This window comes from Hemicordylus capensis, chromosome 10 (assembly GCF_027244095.1).
Source record: "Hemicordylus capensis ecotype Gifberg chromosome 10, rHemCap1.1.pri, whole genome shotgun sequence".
Lineage (NCBI taxonomy): Eukaryota > Metazoa > Chordata > Lepidosauria > Squamata > Cordylidae > Hemicordylus > Hemicordylus capensis.
In genome coordinates, this window is record NC_069666.1 from 3,145,916 (window position 1) to 3,162,331 (window position 16,416).

The 16,416-nt window shown below is 47.5% G+C and overlaps 1 protein-coding gene across 3 annotated transcripts in view; it reads left to right on the forward strand.

Moving 5' to 3' along the window:
* Positions 1-16,416, forward strand: part of SV2B (synaptic vesicle glycoprotein 2B) — a 69,814-nt gene extending 53,398 nt beyond the window's left edge. For 2 of the 3 annotated variants that reach the window (XM_053272514.1, XM_053272513.1), the window contains exons 3-13: positions 1,843-2,023; positions 3,402-3,553; positions 4,977-5,110; positions 5,601-5,690; positions 6,498-6,608; positions 7,655-7,743; positions 8,663-8,827; positions 9,785-9,918; positions 11,646-11,846; positions 12,591-12,750; positions 13,719-16,416. In XM_053272514.1, coding sequence (XP_053128489.1) covers positions 1,843-2,023; positions 3,402-3,553; positions 4,977-5,110; positions 5,601-5,690; positions 6,498-6,608; positions 7,655-7,743; positions 8,663-8,827; positions 9,785-9,918; positions 11,646-11,846; positions 12,591-12,750; positions 13,719-13,902 — 1,601 coding nt within the window. In that variant the 3' untranslated portion in view covers positions 13,903-16,416. The remainder of the gene's footprint in view (positions 1-1,842; positions 2,024-3,401; positions 3,554-4,976; positions 5,111-5,600; positions 5,691-6,497; positions 6,609-7,654; positions 7,744-8,662; positions 8,828-9,784; positions 9,919-11,645; positions 11,847-12,590; positions 12,751-13,718) is intronic. The other variant, XM_053272515.1, reaches the window with a different exon arrangement.

A 16,416-nucleotide genomic window follows, 5' to 3' on the forward strand; every position in this document is an offset into this window, starting at 1 on the left:
TGCTGCCGCCATGCCTTTCATTTCTGACACTTCATCTCCTCCAGCTTGTTAAGGTGGGCTTCTCAAACATGGGCCCCCAGCAGTCTTCTCTCTAACAGGGTTTCCCAGGTGTTGTTGACTACAACTCCCAGAATCCCCAGCTGCAATGGCGTTTGCTTGGGGGTTCTGGGAGTTGTAGTCCACAACATCTGGGAATCCCTGACAGAGGGGACACTGGTGCCCAGATGTTGTGGGACTTTTAGCTTTCTTCCTCCCCAGCCACAATGGCTTTCGCTCTTCCCTTGCTTGAAAAGTCTCCAAGGAAGGGAGCCCATAACCTTTCCAGGCAACGGAGTCACTCTTTGAATGGGACTTAGTGTTTTTTTAAGAACAGACTCTAAATCTACATCCCTATAGTTTGCAATCCAACCACATCACAACTTTCATGGGAAGGTGTTGGCGTGCCTTGACACCCAATGTCTGGTTCTCTGCAGCAAAGAAGTCAGCCAGTTCCACTGGGAAGAGTTTGCAGGACTAAGACATCGACCCCCTTGCCCCATGGCTGGTGACACGTACAGCATTCACGTCCCCTCCTGAGCTGCTTAGGCTGCCGATGACTCTCATTCCCTGGGTGTGTGCCTGCAGCTGCAGCTAGTTAGACCAGGCATGGCGGGATGAACCAGCCCATGCCACCCTCTAGTGGCAATTGAACTCACGGAGCGCTTACATGGATCCAGGCTGCAAGCTACGTGCAGTCATGTCCTGCCGAGCAGGGGAGGAGAGCTGGTCTTGCAGCAGCGAGCATGAATTGTCCCCTGTGCTAAGCAGGGTTGGCCTTGGATAGGAGACTGCATGTGAGTGCTGTAAAACATTCCCCTTAGGGGATGGGGCCAGAGCTCAGCAATAGAGCTTCTGTCTGGCCTCCAGAAAGCCCCGGGTTCCCTCCCTGGCAGCATCTCCAGGTAGGGCTGGGAAAGACTCCTGCCTGAAGCCTTGGGGATCTGCTGCCAGTCAGTGCAAAGAATTCTAAGACAGACAGACCAAAGTTCTGAATCAGTAGGTAGCAGCTGTCTATGTACTTGGGGATGAGCCCATCGCTCAGTGGCAGAACATCTGCTTTGCATGCAGAAGGTCTCAGGTTCACTCCCTGGCAGCATCTCCAGGTAGGGCTTGGAGAGATACTCCTGTCTGAAACCCGGGAGAGCTGCTTCCAGTCTGCGTAGACAATGTCAAGGCTGCTCAACTTTGGCCCTCCTGCAGATGTTGGCCTACAGTTCCCATAATCCCTGACTATTGGCCACTGTGGCTGGGGATTATGGGAGTTGTAGTTCAAAAACAGCTGGGAGCGGGGGCTAAGTTGAGCAGCCCTGAGCTAGATGGACCAAAGGTCTGACATGGCTGTTTCACATGTTCCTTTTAGGGATGTTAAGGCTTGTAAAAGAACCTGGGGGGGGGGACCAGGAACCTGCCCCCCAAAACAGGTCTTGGGGGGGTTCCCCGCCAAATCCCCCTCCTACCTTTTTCTGTTTCCCCCCAGGCCTCCACACATCTCTAGTTCCTATAATGAAAACAATGAAACTTATGCCTACCCATGCACAGGCAAAGCTAACAGAAGTGGCGTATGTTGCTATCAAGTTTCACCAGGCAAGGCAGTAACTCATGGATGGGTCACCAGCTTTGCCTGCTAATAGACCCAGGCTCCCTCCCTGGCAGCATCTCCAAGTGGGGCTGAGAGAGACTCCTGCCTGAAACTTTGGAGAGCCGCTGCCAGTCAGGGATGACCATGGTGTGGTGTAAGGCAGCTTCCGATGATGTTTCCCGAGAAACCACAGCAACCCCTTCTCGTTTCCCTCTCTCCTGCAGGACTGATTGTCTACCTGGGGATGATGGTGGGTGCTGTTCTGTGGGGTGGCCTGGCAGACAAGCTGGGCCGGAAGAGCTGCCTCATCTTGTGTCTCTCCATCAATTCTACCTTTGCCTTCCTCTCCTCCTTCGTACAGGGATACGGATTCTTTCTCTTCTGCCGCCTTATCTCTGGTTTCGGGTGGGTATAGCACTCTCCCCGCCAAAGGCCACATTCTCTTCATTCAGGGGAGACCGTCCAGTATTTGACTGTAGTGCTGAATCCAGGATATCTGGAGCCAGAGATTTTCTGGTTGACATATACTTCGTAGTGCAATTGAAAAGATTCAGGTGTGTTTTCTCGTTCAGCTCCTAAAACACTGGGGAGCCACAGTTTCTTACCAGGGGAGGATAGTTCCGTTGACACGGCCTTGGGGGTGGTATCGTTGCTTCCCTTTTGCCCAGTAAGTCTGGGCTCAGGGATGGGTGCCTTGCTCAGGATAATGCTGAACCTTCGGGGTCCTCCTTGAACTGGTCAGCTGCAGCTGGAACAGGGAACCCGGGTAGATCCTCTCTCAGGATGGCATCGCTGAGCATATTGCCTGCAGGCGGCAATCACTGCTGCATGGAGCTTTCCCATTCTGAAGAATTCCCATTTTCCCATTCTGAGCAAAGCTTAGCCTGTCGGCATGCTTCAACCCCTTCATTCGTCCCCCTGGCACACTTTGGACAGTGGCTATTTTTCTCTTGGTCGTGGCCATTTTCCTCACACCACATGATTCCAGGGCATTGTGGGAAAAATATGGGAGCTGTTAGTGGGAGCTGCCATATTTTTGTGGTGGCTGCCATTCCCACCCCCCCCCCCACACACAATATTCCAGAGCCATGCAACATTTGGGGGATTGGGTGGGTGGGTGGGAGGGAAGGTGAAGACAGGCAACTGCCAGGAGACACAAGAAAGCACCCACCATGGGTCAATCACCCTTTATCAAAACAAATGCAGGCCCCAAAGGAGATGAATAGCAATGTTTCATCTGGGACCTTCCCTGCATCTGTTTTGTATGGAATAAAAAATGAACCGAATCAGCCCAATTCGGTTTAATTTGTCATTCATTACGAAACCAATACACACCCCATACCAGCAACTTGCTTTTTTACAGAAGGAGAGCAGAACCATTTGATTCTCTGGATATTTAACTTTGCACCCAGTACCACAGCGCAGTGGGAAAATGACTTGACTAGCAAGCCAGAGGCTGCCGGTTCGAATCCTCGCTGCTATGTTTCCCAGAATATGGGAAACCCCTATATCGGGCAGCAGCAATACAGGAAGATGCTGGAAGGCATCATCTCATCTCATGGGAGGAGGCCATGGTCAACCCCTCCTATATCCTACCAAAGACAACCACAAGGCTCGACACCGACTCAAAGGCACACACTTTACCCACCCTGTGGGATGCACCTGCTATATTGTTCAGGATGGAAACATGGTTGCCTGCTGTCACATAATTTGATGGCGCATGTGTGACGTTGATCCTGTGAGGCATTCATATACTTCCTGTCTGTTTCTCCTCCTTCCTCAGTATTGGGGGATCCCTACCCATTGTGTTTGCCTATTTCTCCGAATTCCTGTCCCGTGAGAAGAGAGGGGAGCACCTCAGCTGGCTGTGCATGTTCTGGATGATTGGCGGCCTTTACGCGTCTGTCATGGCCTGGAGCATCATCCCGCATTATGGTAACCACTTTCTGATCTTGCTAGTACTTCTCCTGTATCCATGTGTTGTGTTCATATCAAGGCTTGCTATCCCGTTCTGGGCTGAACCAGGAACTACCTCCCCCTGCCCTCTTATTCTGCCCTTCCTCTGGCTTCTGAGATTTGGCCATGTGGTGCCCACTCCCTTTCCACTCGTCTCTGCGATGCTAAGGACTAGAAACTTGCTCTCTTTAAACATGAATGCTAAATTCTGCCTCTGGTTTGACACTCTGAGGCTGTTCTCACAACCAGCCTAACTCAGTCTGGGGCAGCCCAGCTGGGAGTAGGCTGGTCATGAGAAGTAGTGAGATCCTTGTGGATACATCCGCTCCCCACCTACCTAACCTTCTTAAGGAATCTGGCTGTTACCTGAGTCTAAGGGTGCATGTGTCTCCTCGGGCACCTGTCTGAGGGGGGATCCCCAATGCAACGTGTGCACGTCACGTGTTGCATTGTGAGATTTCCGGAGGCCGAAGCAACAATCCCTCCAGCCTCATGGAGCTTCACGGAGCAGGGCTGCCTGTGTGGGTGTGCAGGAGGTGCACCAACAATGGATGGTTGGGTTGTCTGGAGGGAAGGTAGGTTATGAGCAGTCTCCCCACCCCCCCAGCCCCTGCACCCTCCCAGCCCAGCCCTGGCGATCATGAGAATCGCCTCTCTGTCTTTCTTCTGGGAATGGGGCCATAGCTCAGTGGAAGAGCATCTCTTTTGCATGCAGGAAGTTTCAGGCTTACTTCTTGGCAGCCTCTCCAGGTAAGGTTGAGAGAGACCCCCGTCAGAAATCTCAGAGAGCCACTGCCAGTCAGTGTGGACCGTACTGAGCTGGATAGATTAAGGGAGTAGCCACAGGAGAGAGGGCATGCCCTCAGCTCCTGCCTGTGGGCTCTCCAGGGGCATCTGGTGGGCCACTGTGGGAAACAGGAGGCTGGACTAGATGGGCCTTCTTGGGGGGCCTGATCCGGCAGGGCTGTTCTTGTGTTCTTAAGGGTCTGACTTGGTAGAAGGCAGCTTCCTATGTTTCACTTGTGTGCAGAACTGTGGTGTATACACCGCCGCCCACCCGGCCCACTATGGGCCCTGTGAGTTTGTTGCCGTCTCCTCTCATTTTGTTCTTCATGGTCTGAGGATCACACACTTCTGATCACCATAGGAGAGCTTAATTCGTTTATTTCGATATTACAAGAGGGCACCAGGATGGCCCACTTGAAATCAGAGACTCTGCCAAATGTGCTATATGGTTCCCAGGGAAGGAGAGCAGGGAGAGAGTGTGCCATAAGAGATACTTCCAGAAAGCCTGAACGGCTCAGAAGGACTGGCAATTAACATTTTCTTGACATGAGCCTTCACAGCTGGGAGACAGAGCAAATGCCGAGAAAGCTTTCCCCCCCTCTTCTCTTGCTTACAGGATGGGGCTTCAGCATGGGCACCAGCTACCACTTCCACAGCTGGAGGGTCTTCGTGGTCGTCTGCTCCCTGCCTTGCATCGCATCTCTTGTGGCACTGAAGTTCATGCCAGAAAGCCCACGGTTTTTGCTGGAGGTAAGATGGCTCATGTGAGAATGGAAATGGAACTGCTAACCTTATGTGACACAGTTTCTCGAGGATATGGTGAAGGAAAGAAGCTGAAGGTGTCCGACTTGCTTCACGTAATCATCAATTATGGTTTTGAAAGCCCAGGGACTAGAAACCTGTTCTTTTCAAAAATACCTTATTTTATTTTATTGAGTAAATTAAATCATAGAAAGGGGGAATTGCAACAAAGAACAGATGTTTCAACATATATACGTCAGCTTCAGTGTTGTATATCCCACAGTTTAAAATCCACACTTATATCCCATCCCTAATCTGTACCTTCGTATTTTAATTATGCATTGTTTTAATTATATTGTGAACCGCTTTGAGACTATTTTATTGAAAAGTGACATATAAATAAAAGAATAGATTGCCAACAATGAAACAATGAATGAATGAATAAATGCCTTTCCTGGACGCCATGGTGTTTCTGATCCCCTTGCATTGGTCTTCCTAGATCGGCAAGCATGACGAAGCCTGGATGATCCTCAAGCAAATCCATGACACCAACATGAGGGCCAAAGGAGAGCCTGAGCGAGTGTTCACGGTAAGCACAGAGACTTCCTGGAGAATCCCCCCACCACCCATTGTAGACTTGAGCCAAGTATTCAAAAAGCTTTCCTTCAAAAAAAGTTCACCAATTCACCTTCCAGATTTTGTTGTTGTAGTTCTCGAGGTTTAGGATGCAGATGGTAGAGTGTGTGGTATACTGGTTAGAGTGTTGGATTAGGACTGGGGAGACCAAATCCCTACCACACAGGGCTGTAATGTGAGGATAAAACATAGCCAAGTATACTGCACCAGGCTCCTTAGAGGAAGAGCAGGATATACATATAATAAATCAATAATACATAAGCTTCTTTTCTACTTGGCAACTTGGATTAGTGTTTAGAAGGGCAATCCAGATTTCTCCTCTCTCCCTTCTCCAGAAATCTCTAATTCTCCTGTTTTTGTAGAGTTGTCAACCTGCAGCTATCCCTCCATGGCTGTGGTCTCCATGGGATCTTGGTGGAGATTCCTCTAGGGCAGGGATTCTCAACGTTGGGTCCCCAGATGTTGATGGACTTCAGCTCCCATAATCCCCAGCCCCAGTGGCCTTTGGTTGGGGATTATGGGAGTTGAAGTTCAATAGCATCTGGGGACCCAACGTTGAGAATCCCTGCTCTAGGGGATGGATTCCAAGTGGAAGAGGCCTATCAGGGTCTGGGCATGGCTTGGTCCTGGCCAATTTTGGGTGGTGACTGGCCCCAACCTGCCTTGTGTTTTTTGTACGTGAAAACATAACACAGACCAAAGTGTATTTGGGGCAGAGGCTGGTGTGTCAAGAGCTGAACACATGTTTTTGGTTATTCAGGTTGCCAACATAAAGACTCCAAAGCAGATTGATGAGTTCATTGAAATACAGAGCTCAACTGGGACATGGTACCAGAGATCCTTTGTCAGAGTCACAACCACCTTCAAACAGGTGTGTAATAGTGGTGATGATCATTACCACTCATCTCCCAGGATTCCTACATGGCAGCCCAGATCTGTGATTATGCTCCCACCAGAGGCGTAACTAGGGAAAACGGCGCCCGGGGCAAGCATTGAAATGGCGCGCCCCCGCCCCCCCAACATACTACATTATACTTAGGTTTTTCCTCACAAGCGCCCGCCGCCGCCAAGCCAGGCCACTGACTGGCCGCCAGATGCCAGCAAAGCAATGGGGGGGGGCACGCGGAAGGGACCGCTCGTGGGGGAGGGGAAGGGACCCCTCCCCCACGAGCAGAGGGGCGCGGAAGGGACCGCTCGTGGGGGAGGGGGTGCCGACGCGCTCCCTTGACTGCTGCAGCGCTGCTGCACTGAGCAGGAAACATTTGTATTAACAAAAACAATTTTAAAATTTTTTTTAAAAAATTGTAACGGCGGCGCCCCCCACGTGACCAGAAAAGATGGCGCCCGGGGCACGTGCCCCCCCTGCCCCCCTATAGTTACGCCTCTGGCTCCCACCCCAATTATCAATGACATTGCAACCTTTCTTGGCTGGACCTGGGTGAAGTAACTTGGTCACCTCATTTCTTTGTTCACGAATAAAACATTCCTGTTTCACATGGGACAGTAAAGGCTTTTCAGCTGACTGATCTGAAAATCCTTTCAGATCGAGGCCTTTCAACCTATTTGTTTATTTAAATTTAAATAAGTTCAGTTATTTTAAAAACCCTCTGGTTTTAGATAAAAGTTACGGCTCCAAAATGCATGAAAACTGTACCACTTTAACTGCCCTGTTATGCAAGCAGTAAATATTTTGCATGGCCTTGTATATTGTGCTGACTTTACAAATTAGACTTTGCGCATCCACATTTTGACAGCATCTTTCAGCTTGACATTGGGTTGGGGAGCCAGATGTTGGGGCCAGATTATTTTTTAACTTGGCATGGCACTTAGAGGCATAATTTTAATTTTGTTTATTTATAAGCTACATCAGAAGCTAGTTTTAGGATTGTTCTGTAACAAATCTTTTGGGTTTTCTAGGTTTTGGACAATGTGCTATATTGTTTGACAGCGCAGTACAGAATGAACACCCTATTCCTGGCAGTCGTGTGGTTTACAATGGCCTTAAGGTATGTGATTTGGGAATGTCCAAGAATGTGTAGGATGTTGGGTTGGAAATAGCAAGCAATCTGAATGTCGCAACTACTACTGGGATGTGGGACATATTTGGGAAAGGGTTGTGCACCCTTCAGTCCATCACCATCTCCTTGCCTGAACAAGGATGTGTAAAATCTCCTTGAGACAACTCTCACTAGCCTTATCAAAACTGATTTTTGCTTCCTTGGAACTCTGGATGTTTGCCCTGTGCATGAACCTTCAAATCCACCTAAAAATGTGCTTTCGTTGACATTTAATCTAAGCTGACTCAGCGGTGTATGGTATTCCTCCCTTTCCAAAAATCACTAAAAGGTAAAGTGTGCCGTCGAGTCAGTGTCGACTTCTGGCGCCCACAGAGTTCTGTGGTTTTCTTTTGGTAGAATACAGGAGGGGTTGACCATTGCCTCCTCCTGTGCAGTATAAGATTATGCCTTTCAGCATCTTCCTATATCACTGCTGCCCTATATAGGTGTTTCCCATAGTCTGGGAAACATACCAGCAGGGATTTGAACCAGCAACCTCTGGCTTGCTAGTCAAGCATTTCCCCGCTGATTACTGAAACTCTACTTTGTTTTTGCTGAAATTTCTCAAATAAGTTTCCCAAAGAGAGGCTTCCAAATTCACCTTGAAAGTTTGCTTTTGTGAACTTTAGCAGCAACTCCATCTGAGTAGAAAATTTGCTTGAATAACAAAACAAGAATGGCCATGATTTCTTTACAGTAGCAAGCCATATACAATTATTAACGATCTTGAGAATATTAGCAGAATTCTTGGGAGATACCTGACAATCCGTCAGCAACTGTCACTCATCCTGAAATTAAAATGGCCTCATCAAGATCTTTAAGAAACTGAGCCCTCTTTCTGATGCTCTGCCTTCTGTTTCTCTGCCAGTTACTATGGCCTTATTGTCTGGTTCCCTGACATGATACGGTATTACCAAGAGGTGGAGTATAAGACTCGTGAGAAAACCTTTGACAATCACACACTTGAGAATTTCACCTTCAACTTCACACTGGAGAACCAAGTGCATAGGAATGGGAAATACACCAATGTCACGTGAGTAGGTGCAGCTCCGTGATAAAATGCATGCAGAAGTTCAAGACCTGATATCTCTCGGCAGAGCTTGGGAAGGCTCTCATTTGTATGATTCTCATATTTAGTCTGTGGAATTCTCTGCCATGGGGTGCGTTGATGGCCACCAACTTGGATGGCTTTAAGCGGGTGGTCCTCTAAATTCATAGAGGACCAGTTTATCCATTGCTAGTACTAGTCTTGATGGCTCTAAGCTACCCCAAGGTTCAGAGGCAGGATGCTTCTGAATGCCAGTTGCAGAGGAGCAACTAGGTAACGTGAAGTGTGCCGTCGAGCCAGTGTTGACTCCTGGTGACTACAGAGCCCTGTGGTTATCTTTGGTAGAATACAGGAGGGGTTGACCATTGTCTCCTCCCACACAGTCTGAGATTATGCCTTTTAGCATCTTCTAGATAAATAGAAATAAAAGCATCCACCGAGTTTCTCTCTGCTTTGGGCATGCTGACATCTGGTGGTTGTGTGCAAAAGCTCCATGCTTGCCTTTCTGATTTATAGTCTTCTCATTCAGCTTTTTTATTCAGCATTCCCAATGATGAATGCATTTGAATGTGTAGACTTAAACAAGAGCAAGAGGTAAACTCTGAATTTGGCAAGCTGATAATTACAGTTACTGTCTTAAAAGCCCTTAACGGATTGGGCCCTGGATACCTGAAGGACTGCCTGCTCCCAAAGGTTTCTGCCCACCCAACAAAATCACTGGGGCTGGGCTTTGCTTCATGTGCCAACATTTAGAGAGGCTAGATTTGCCTTGCATATGGGACAGGGTCTTCTCTGTTGCTGCCCTCAGGCTCTGGAATGCTCTCCCAGTGAGTGTCCGTTACTGTTGACCGTCTTAAAACCATGTGCTTAGGAAAAGGTCAGGGATGTGAATGTTCCTCCGATGGATAGCAATGGCAAAGGTCCTTTCTTCCTTTGTTGCAGTTTTATAAACATGAAGCTCAGAGACGTGACTTTTGAGGACATGGAGTTTAAGTCTTGCAACTTCGAAGACGTGACATCCAGCGAGACCCTCTTCAAAAACTGCACCTTCCACAATACGACCTTCTACAACACAGGTAACGTCGAAGGACAGGCATGTTTGTGTTGGCAAAATGTGGGTGAGAGTGTGTGTGTGTTGCCATTGATCCAGGGGTTCTCAAACTTGGGTCCCCAGATGTTGTTGGACTTCAACTCCCATCATCTCCAGCCGCAATGGCCAAAGGCTGGGGATGATTGGAGTTGTAGTCCAATGATATATGGGGACACAAGTTTGGGAACCCCTATGTTAGAGGAAACACAAAATAAGTGTGCTTTATTATAAGATCACATTGTGCATATTGTTCTTTGATGTTATTAATATTTGTATTATTTTGATATCATTAATTAAAAGCAGGAGAAACATGAGGGTTCAACCCTGCTGCTTCTACCCAGTGGCCTCAATAAAAATGGCTCTTCTGGGGCTACTTTATGAAAAAGAAGTGGGGAATTCCAGTCACCGAACTCCCATGACCGCATTCACAGTTTCACACCTAATAGGAAACCAGAGATAGGCACATAGGAAGCTGCCTTATACCAAGTCAGAACATTAGTCCATCTAGTTCAGTATTGTCTACAGCCAGGGCTGCTCAAATTCAGTCCTCCTGCAGATGTTGGCCTACAATTCCCATAATCCTTGGCTATTGGCCACTGTGGCTGGTGATTATGGGAGCTGTAGTCCAAAAACAGATGGGAGCCCAAAACTGAGCAGACCTGATCTATACAGACTGGCAGCGGCTTCTCCAAGGTTGCAGGCAGGAGTCTCTCTCAGCTCTATCTTGGAGATGCTACCAGGGAAGGAACTTGGAACCTTCTGCATGCAAGCAGGCAGGTGCTCTTCCCAGAGAGGCCCCATCCCCTAAGGGGAATATTTTACAGTGCTCATATGTGGTCTTCCATTCAAATGCAAACCAGGGAGGACCCTGCTTAGCAAAGGGGGCAATTCATGCCTAAGACCAGCTCAGCTGAAGGGGCCTGAGGTTGAATTTCTTGTACATCTGAATGCATGCCACTGCGGTTCAGACACAAAAGCAACCTGAGGTTTCCTTCCCCAAACTCCAGTTTGGTTTGTAGTGAATTTCACCGCTCCTGCGTGAGGTTTTCGTTTGGCATCAGTTTATCAGCATGCTGCTTTAGAGTCCCAGCGAGCTCTAACCGGAGTCGAGGGAGGAAGCTCCTCCCTTGCTCCAGCTGTGATTGGCTGCTGGGGCTGTCCTTCATTCCATCAGGAAGCCCACACAGCCAATTTCCCCTCTTTTCTGCAGTCTCCCTGACCTCAGTTCGGGTCCTGGCAATTACGTCCGAATGCAGACAGGTAACCACGCTGGTGGGTGGGTGGGGGAGGGCAGAACCGCAGGTCCATTGGACCCTTGGTTCCGCGTTATGTGCAAATGCAAAAAATGTCTAGTTTGGTCCTTAAACTGTTAAGTCATTTTTTTTTTTCATTTCCCCAGTGCTATTTGTTTGTGAGTACCTTGTTTTAATGAGACTCTTATCTTGCACTTCTATGAATTTAGAGAATGGTTTGAAAATGAAAATTAATTAATGAAAAAAATGAAATGGAAAAAATGAAATGAAATGAAGTTTAAAAAAAAAAGAAATGAAAAAACAAACAAACCCAACTTCTTCAACTTTCATTTAAAATTAAAAAGGGAGGGAGCAAGCCTAAGATCAAGGGGCAGGGAGTTCCAGTGATGACGATATGGTAGGAAACTTCCTAGGGGAAGCCATTATGATGATATCCAAACACTTTCCCTTTTCCATCCAGATCTCTACGAGCATAAATTCATTGATTGCAAGTTTCTATACAGCCCCTTCTTGGATCAGAAGGTGGGTTGCCATCTGGACTTTGAGCGGGACAATGACTTCCTGATTTACCTCGTCAGCTTCCTGGGCAGCCTCTCCGTGTTGCCAGGCAACATCATCTCGGCACTGCTAATGGACAAAGTGGGCAGGATCAAGATGATTGGTGAGTGGATCGTGCCCAAGGGATATCTAGTTCAGCATCCATTTTCCCACAGGTGCAAGCAGTGTCTCTCTGACACATACATCTTAACAAGTGGTGGGGCTCATGGTGAAGAAGACATTCTCTTAAATACCCAGGGCCTAAACTTCCGGCCGCCATTTTGTTTCACAGAGCCCAGGAGGAGGCAGGAGGAGCCATTTTGTGGCTCACTTTTTTCAAATGGACTCCCCCTGCTGTGATTTTGTGTGGTTTTGAGGGGAATTTTGCTCTTGGGAGGGCATTCCTGGGCACTTTGGGGACAAGCAGAGCACACTACAGTGAGTTTGGGGTCTTTTGGGGACCATTTCGGGTCATTTTGGGGCCATTTTGCCACTTAAAATTTCCCCCTCCACTCTAGAACCTAACCCCACTTTCCCCATAGCCCTAATGCCTCATTACTTGCAGTTCCATTACTCGCGGCTGTAGGCGAGGAACGGAACCCCCATGAGTAATGAGGTTCTCCTGTATATGGGGCAGTATTAACTAACTAATTAACTAACTAACTGAATAATAAACAGTGAAGAGCAAAGAGTGAGCTGCCACCCAGGTAAGGGCGGGGGCCCTCCCTCAGGGGCCCAGGGACATTCGTCCCCCCCTTGTTCCATGATAGCCACACCCCTGATCCCAGAAGAACTGGACTAAATGCTCTTCCGGCATATTGAAAGGGGCTCCGTTGTCTTTTGACTCCCCTTCCTGCTCTCTCTGCAGGGGGTTCCATGCTGATCTCAGCAGTCTGTTGCTTCTTCCTGTTCTTTGGGAACAGCGAGTCAGCCATGATCGGCTGGCAGTGCCTCTTCTGTGGTACCAGCATTGCCGCCTGGAACGCACTGGATGTGATCACGGTGGAGCTCTACCCCACGGATAAAAGGTGACTCTTCTTAGGGGTCTTTTCTGTGATGGAGACAGATAGGGAAGGTCCCAGGCGTTGACATGTTGCCTTTTTCAGAATAGTGAAACGAAATAAGAACATAGATAGATAGATAGATAGATAGATAGATAGATAGATAGATAGATAGATAGATAGATCTTTATTGTCATTGTCCTGTGCAGAACAACGAGATTGAAAAGAATCTACAACCACTACTACAGGACCTAACAAGAATAATCTAAACATATACCCATACGCCCCCCTCCCATCAACCCACTAAAAACCCACTAAAAAACTCTAAAGACTAAATACAAAAACCCCCTCAGAAGCTGTGTTTTGCTGCGTTCAAAGCTGAGACTGCTTTTGGGTAGAAGCTACTCCTCAATCAGCTGGTCCTGGTCTTTAAGATAATATAACTTCTTCTTTAACATAAGAAGAGCCTGGCTGGATCAGGCCCAAGGCCGATCTAGTCCAGCATCCTGTTTCAGGATGTGGGATGTGGGAATCTGGGAAGCCCACAAAGAAGAAATGAAGTCATGTCCCACTGTTGCTCCCTTGCAACCAGTATTTAGCACCATCCTGCTTCTGAGGCTGGAGGTGGCCTATAGCCCTCAGTCTAGTGGCCATTGATAGGCCTGTCCTCCATGAAGTTATCCAACCCCCTCTTAAAGCCATCCAAGTTGTTGGCTGTCACCACACCTTGTGGCAGAGGATTCCGCAAGTTGATTATGCCTTGTGTGAAAAAGTACTTCCATTTTTTGGTCCTAAATTCCCTGGCCATCCGTTTCATGGGATGACCTCTGGTTCTGCTCAGGGAGGTGGAGGTGGTGATGGCCTCTCTGTCTCTCCGCTCTCTCCACACCATGCATAATTTTCTACACTTCTATCATGTCTCCCCTCAGTTGCCTTTTTTCTAACCCTGTGTCAGTCATTTGTTCACATGCCCCCTTCCTCTTCCTTCCCCACAGAGCCACCGCCTTTGGCATCCTCAATGGGCTCTGCAAGATCGGGGCCATCTTGGGCAACTCTATCTTTGCCTCCTTCGTCGGGATCACCAAAGTGGTCCCCATCCTCCTGGCATCCTCCGCTCTGGTTGGGGGAGGCCTCCTCGCCCTGCGGCTGCCAGAGACCCGCGACCAGGTCCTGATGTGAGCTGCCAGAAGGAGAAACGGAAGGACAACTGAGACGGCAACAGCAAAGAGCCACATTTGGAAGACAATCTGGACGTCCCTCAACATTTCTCTGCCGATAGCTCAGATTTAGATGGGGGAGGGACAGGCAGGCAACCTGCAGGGAAAGCATTAAAATTCCTTAGTTCTAGGACCGTTGTGCAAAGGGGACGGAACCCATGTTGTCAGGACATACCCACACACCACACACACACACACACACACACACACACACACACACACACACACCCCTGAGCTTTGCTCATTGCTTCAAAGCTATCCCTTCTCAGGGCTGAAGCCCCATCTTCTTCAACAGGAAGAAGTGTATGAACATCTCAGGCACTCGCTGATAGCAGCAGCAGCATCATTGTGCATTGTGCATGTCTGTGGAGGTATGTATGTTGTATGGAGTGAGGTGAGGAAGCAAGCCGCTCTCCCTGCTGGTGTGACCCTCTTGACGCTCCATGGAATGGCTTGATGTCTGTTTTTCCATGGCTTTCCAGGCAATTTGCAATTTTTTAAAATTTATTTTTTAAAGAGCTCATTTGCCACTGGCAGGCAGGGAGGGGTACAAGTGCCCAAGTCTCTTCAGGTGTAAAATTCTCCTTTTGGGAAATCATCAGTCACTGGCTAGATTTTTGGTGGAGGTCAGGCACTCATGACATGGTATGTTTTTTTCCTTTCGCACACCCCACACAGGGAAGGCTACCGAGGGTCTGCTATAGGCCAGATTCTTAAGTAGTCTCAGGAAAAAAGTATGTGTATGTGTGTGTGTGTGTATACACATATATATGTGTATGTGTGTGTGTGTATACACACCAACATACACATATATATGTATATGCACAAACACACACATATATACACATACATATATATGAAAGCACTTCAAATCACAGTTCCTTTTGAAATCATCGTCTCTGCATTTTCCTTTTTAAAATGTACACATTTTGAATTGTTATTCCATTTCATTCCCATCCAGTAGCTTTGAAAACAAAATAAAAATGCTCCAGCACACACAAGTATTTTAAAATAGCTGCCAGCCACTGGGACAAGGCCTAGTGAGGAAGCCGCTACCATTTCTTGAATACACCTGGCAGTGTGTAAAATACACGGTGTTTAGCATATTTCTGCAAGGAGAAATATTCTCATTTGTTTGTCTAGTTCCATCCTTGTTCATTGAACATCAAATGATTTCAGAAACCAAATATGTACATATTCTGCAGTGTAAATAGGGGAGGGGGGTTGATTAAAGGGTAGTGTATGGTAACTGCAGGAATTTACCAGTATTATAGCCATATTAATTAATGAAAGTGTCTGAGTTACATATAGATTTCAGTCTTATTGGGACACTGTCAAGCACAGTTTTTGGGAGTAGCCATTTAAATCGTTTTATGGGAGAACGGCATTCAACCGAAATCATTGTACAGTACTATAGACTGGACCTGCATTTTCAGCCAAGGGAACAGTTGTGTTTTTCCCCTCCCTATTCTGTAAAAACCACCAATTCTTGGGATTTGTTGAGCTCTTGAACAGCACAGCTCAGGTTCTCTCACACTGCTAAATGCAAAGCTATCCACGCTTGGTTGCAATTTCAGGAAGCAAGAGTGGAATAAACCACGTTTTCTGGTTACAACCAGGCGAAAAGGAAAAGCAACGCTCGTGGCGTCAGGAGTGGTTGGGTGCCGGTGACGCAGAGGTCCTTTGAGCCTTTGAAGGCCAACTGTTTTCAGCTTTTGCAGATGAAACTATGAGGACTCTGAAAAAGAAGAGATGCAAGAAGTCTTTTGAGGAACACCAAACTGGGACTCAGAGACTGTCTCGAAATCCTTCACATATTTACTGATTTGTCTGTAGTTGGTGCAAGATTTGCTGTGGAGGATTTCCAGCACTGAGATGATATCCTTGTTTAAATATATATATATATATATTTGGGAAACATGAGCCATCCTTAGAAAGTTGCCATATGAGAATCTGCCTCTCGCACCATAATAAACTCTTGGGCATCCACAGACTTGTTTCCAAATGGCCTGATATGCATATTCGGAGTTGCATGGACCGTATTCTTTTCCTCTTCCTCCCACTCAGTGAGCTTTAAAGCCTGAATGGTTTCCTTTCTTTCCTCTTTAATGACATCAAAGAAGCCATATTGTCTTGTCCAATCTTGGGAGAACTGGACAGAGATGGTTCCAAATCTAGGTCTGAATCTCTCTGTTTCCAGTCCACCATACTTCTACACGGACGTCTTCATACCTTATCAGCAACCAATGTGAATACTTCCTCCTGGGAGCTGCAGACCTCTGCGGCTGTTGCATAATCTGTACAGAACAAAGTATCCAGTAGTTATCTCCATCCAGGTATCTGTGCATTTTGAGCCTCTGTGTCGAATATCATGAGTAAGTTGTTCTGTAGCTCCTTGTCTGTTTTCACGGAATGCATCCACCACCTTGAAATTCATGTTAAGCAAGGAACTTGCAATAAATGTAAACCAATCTGA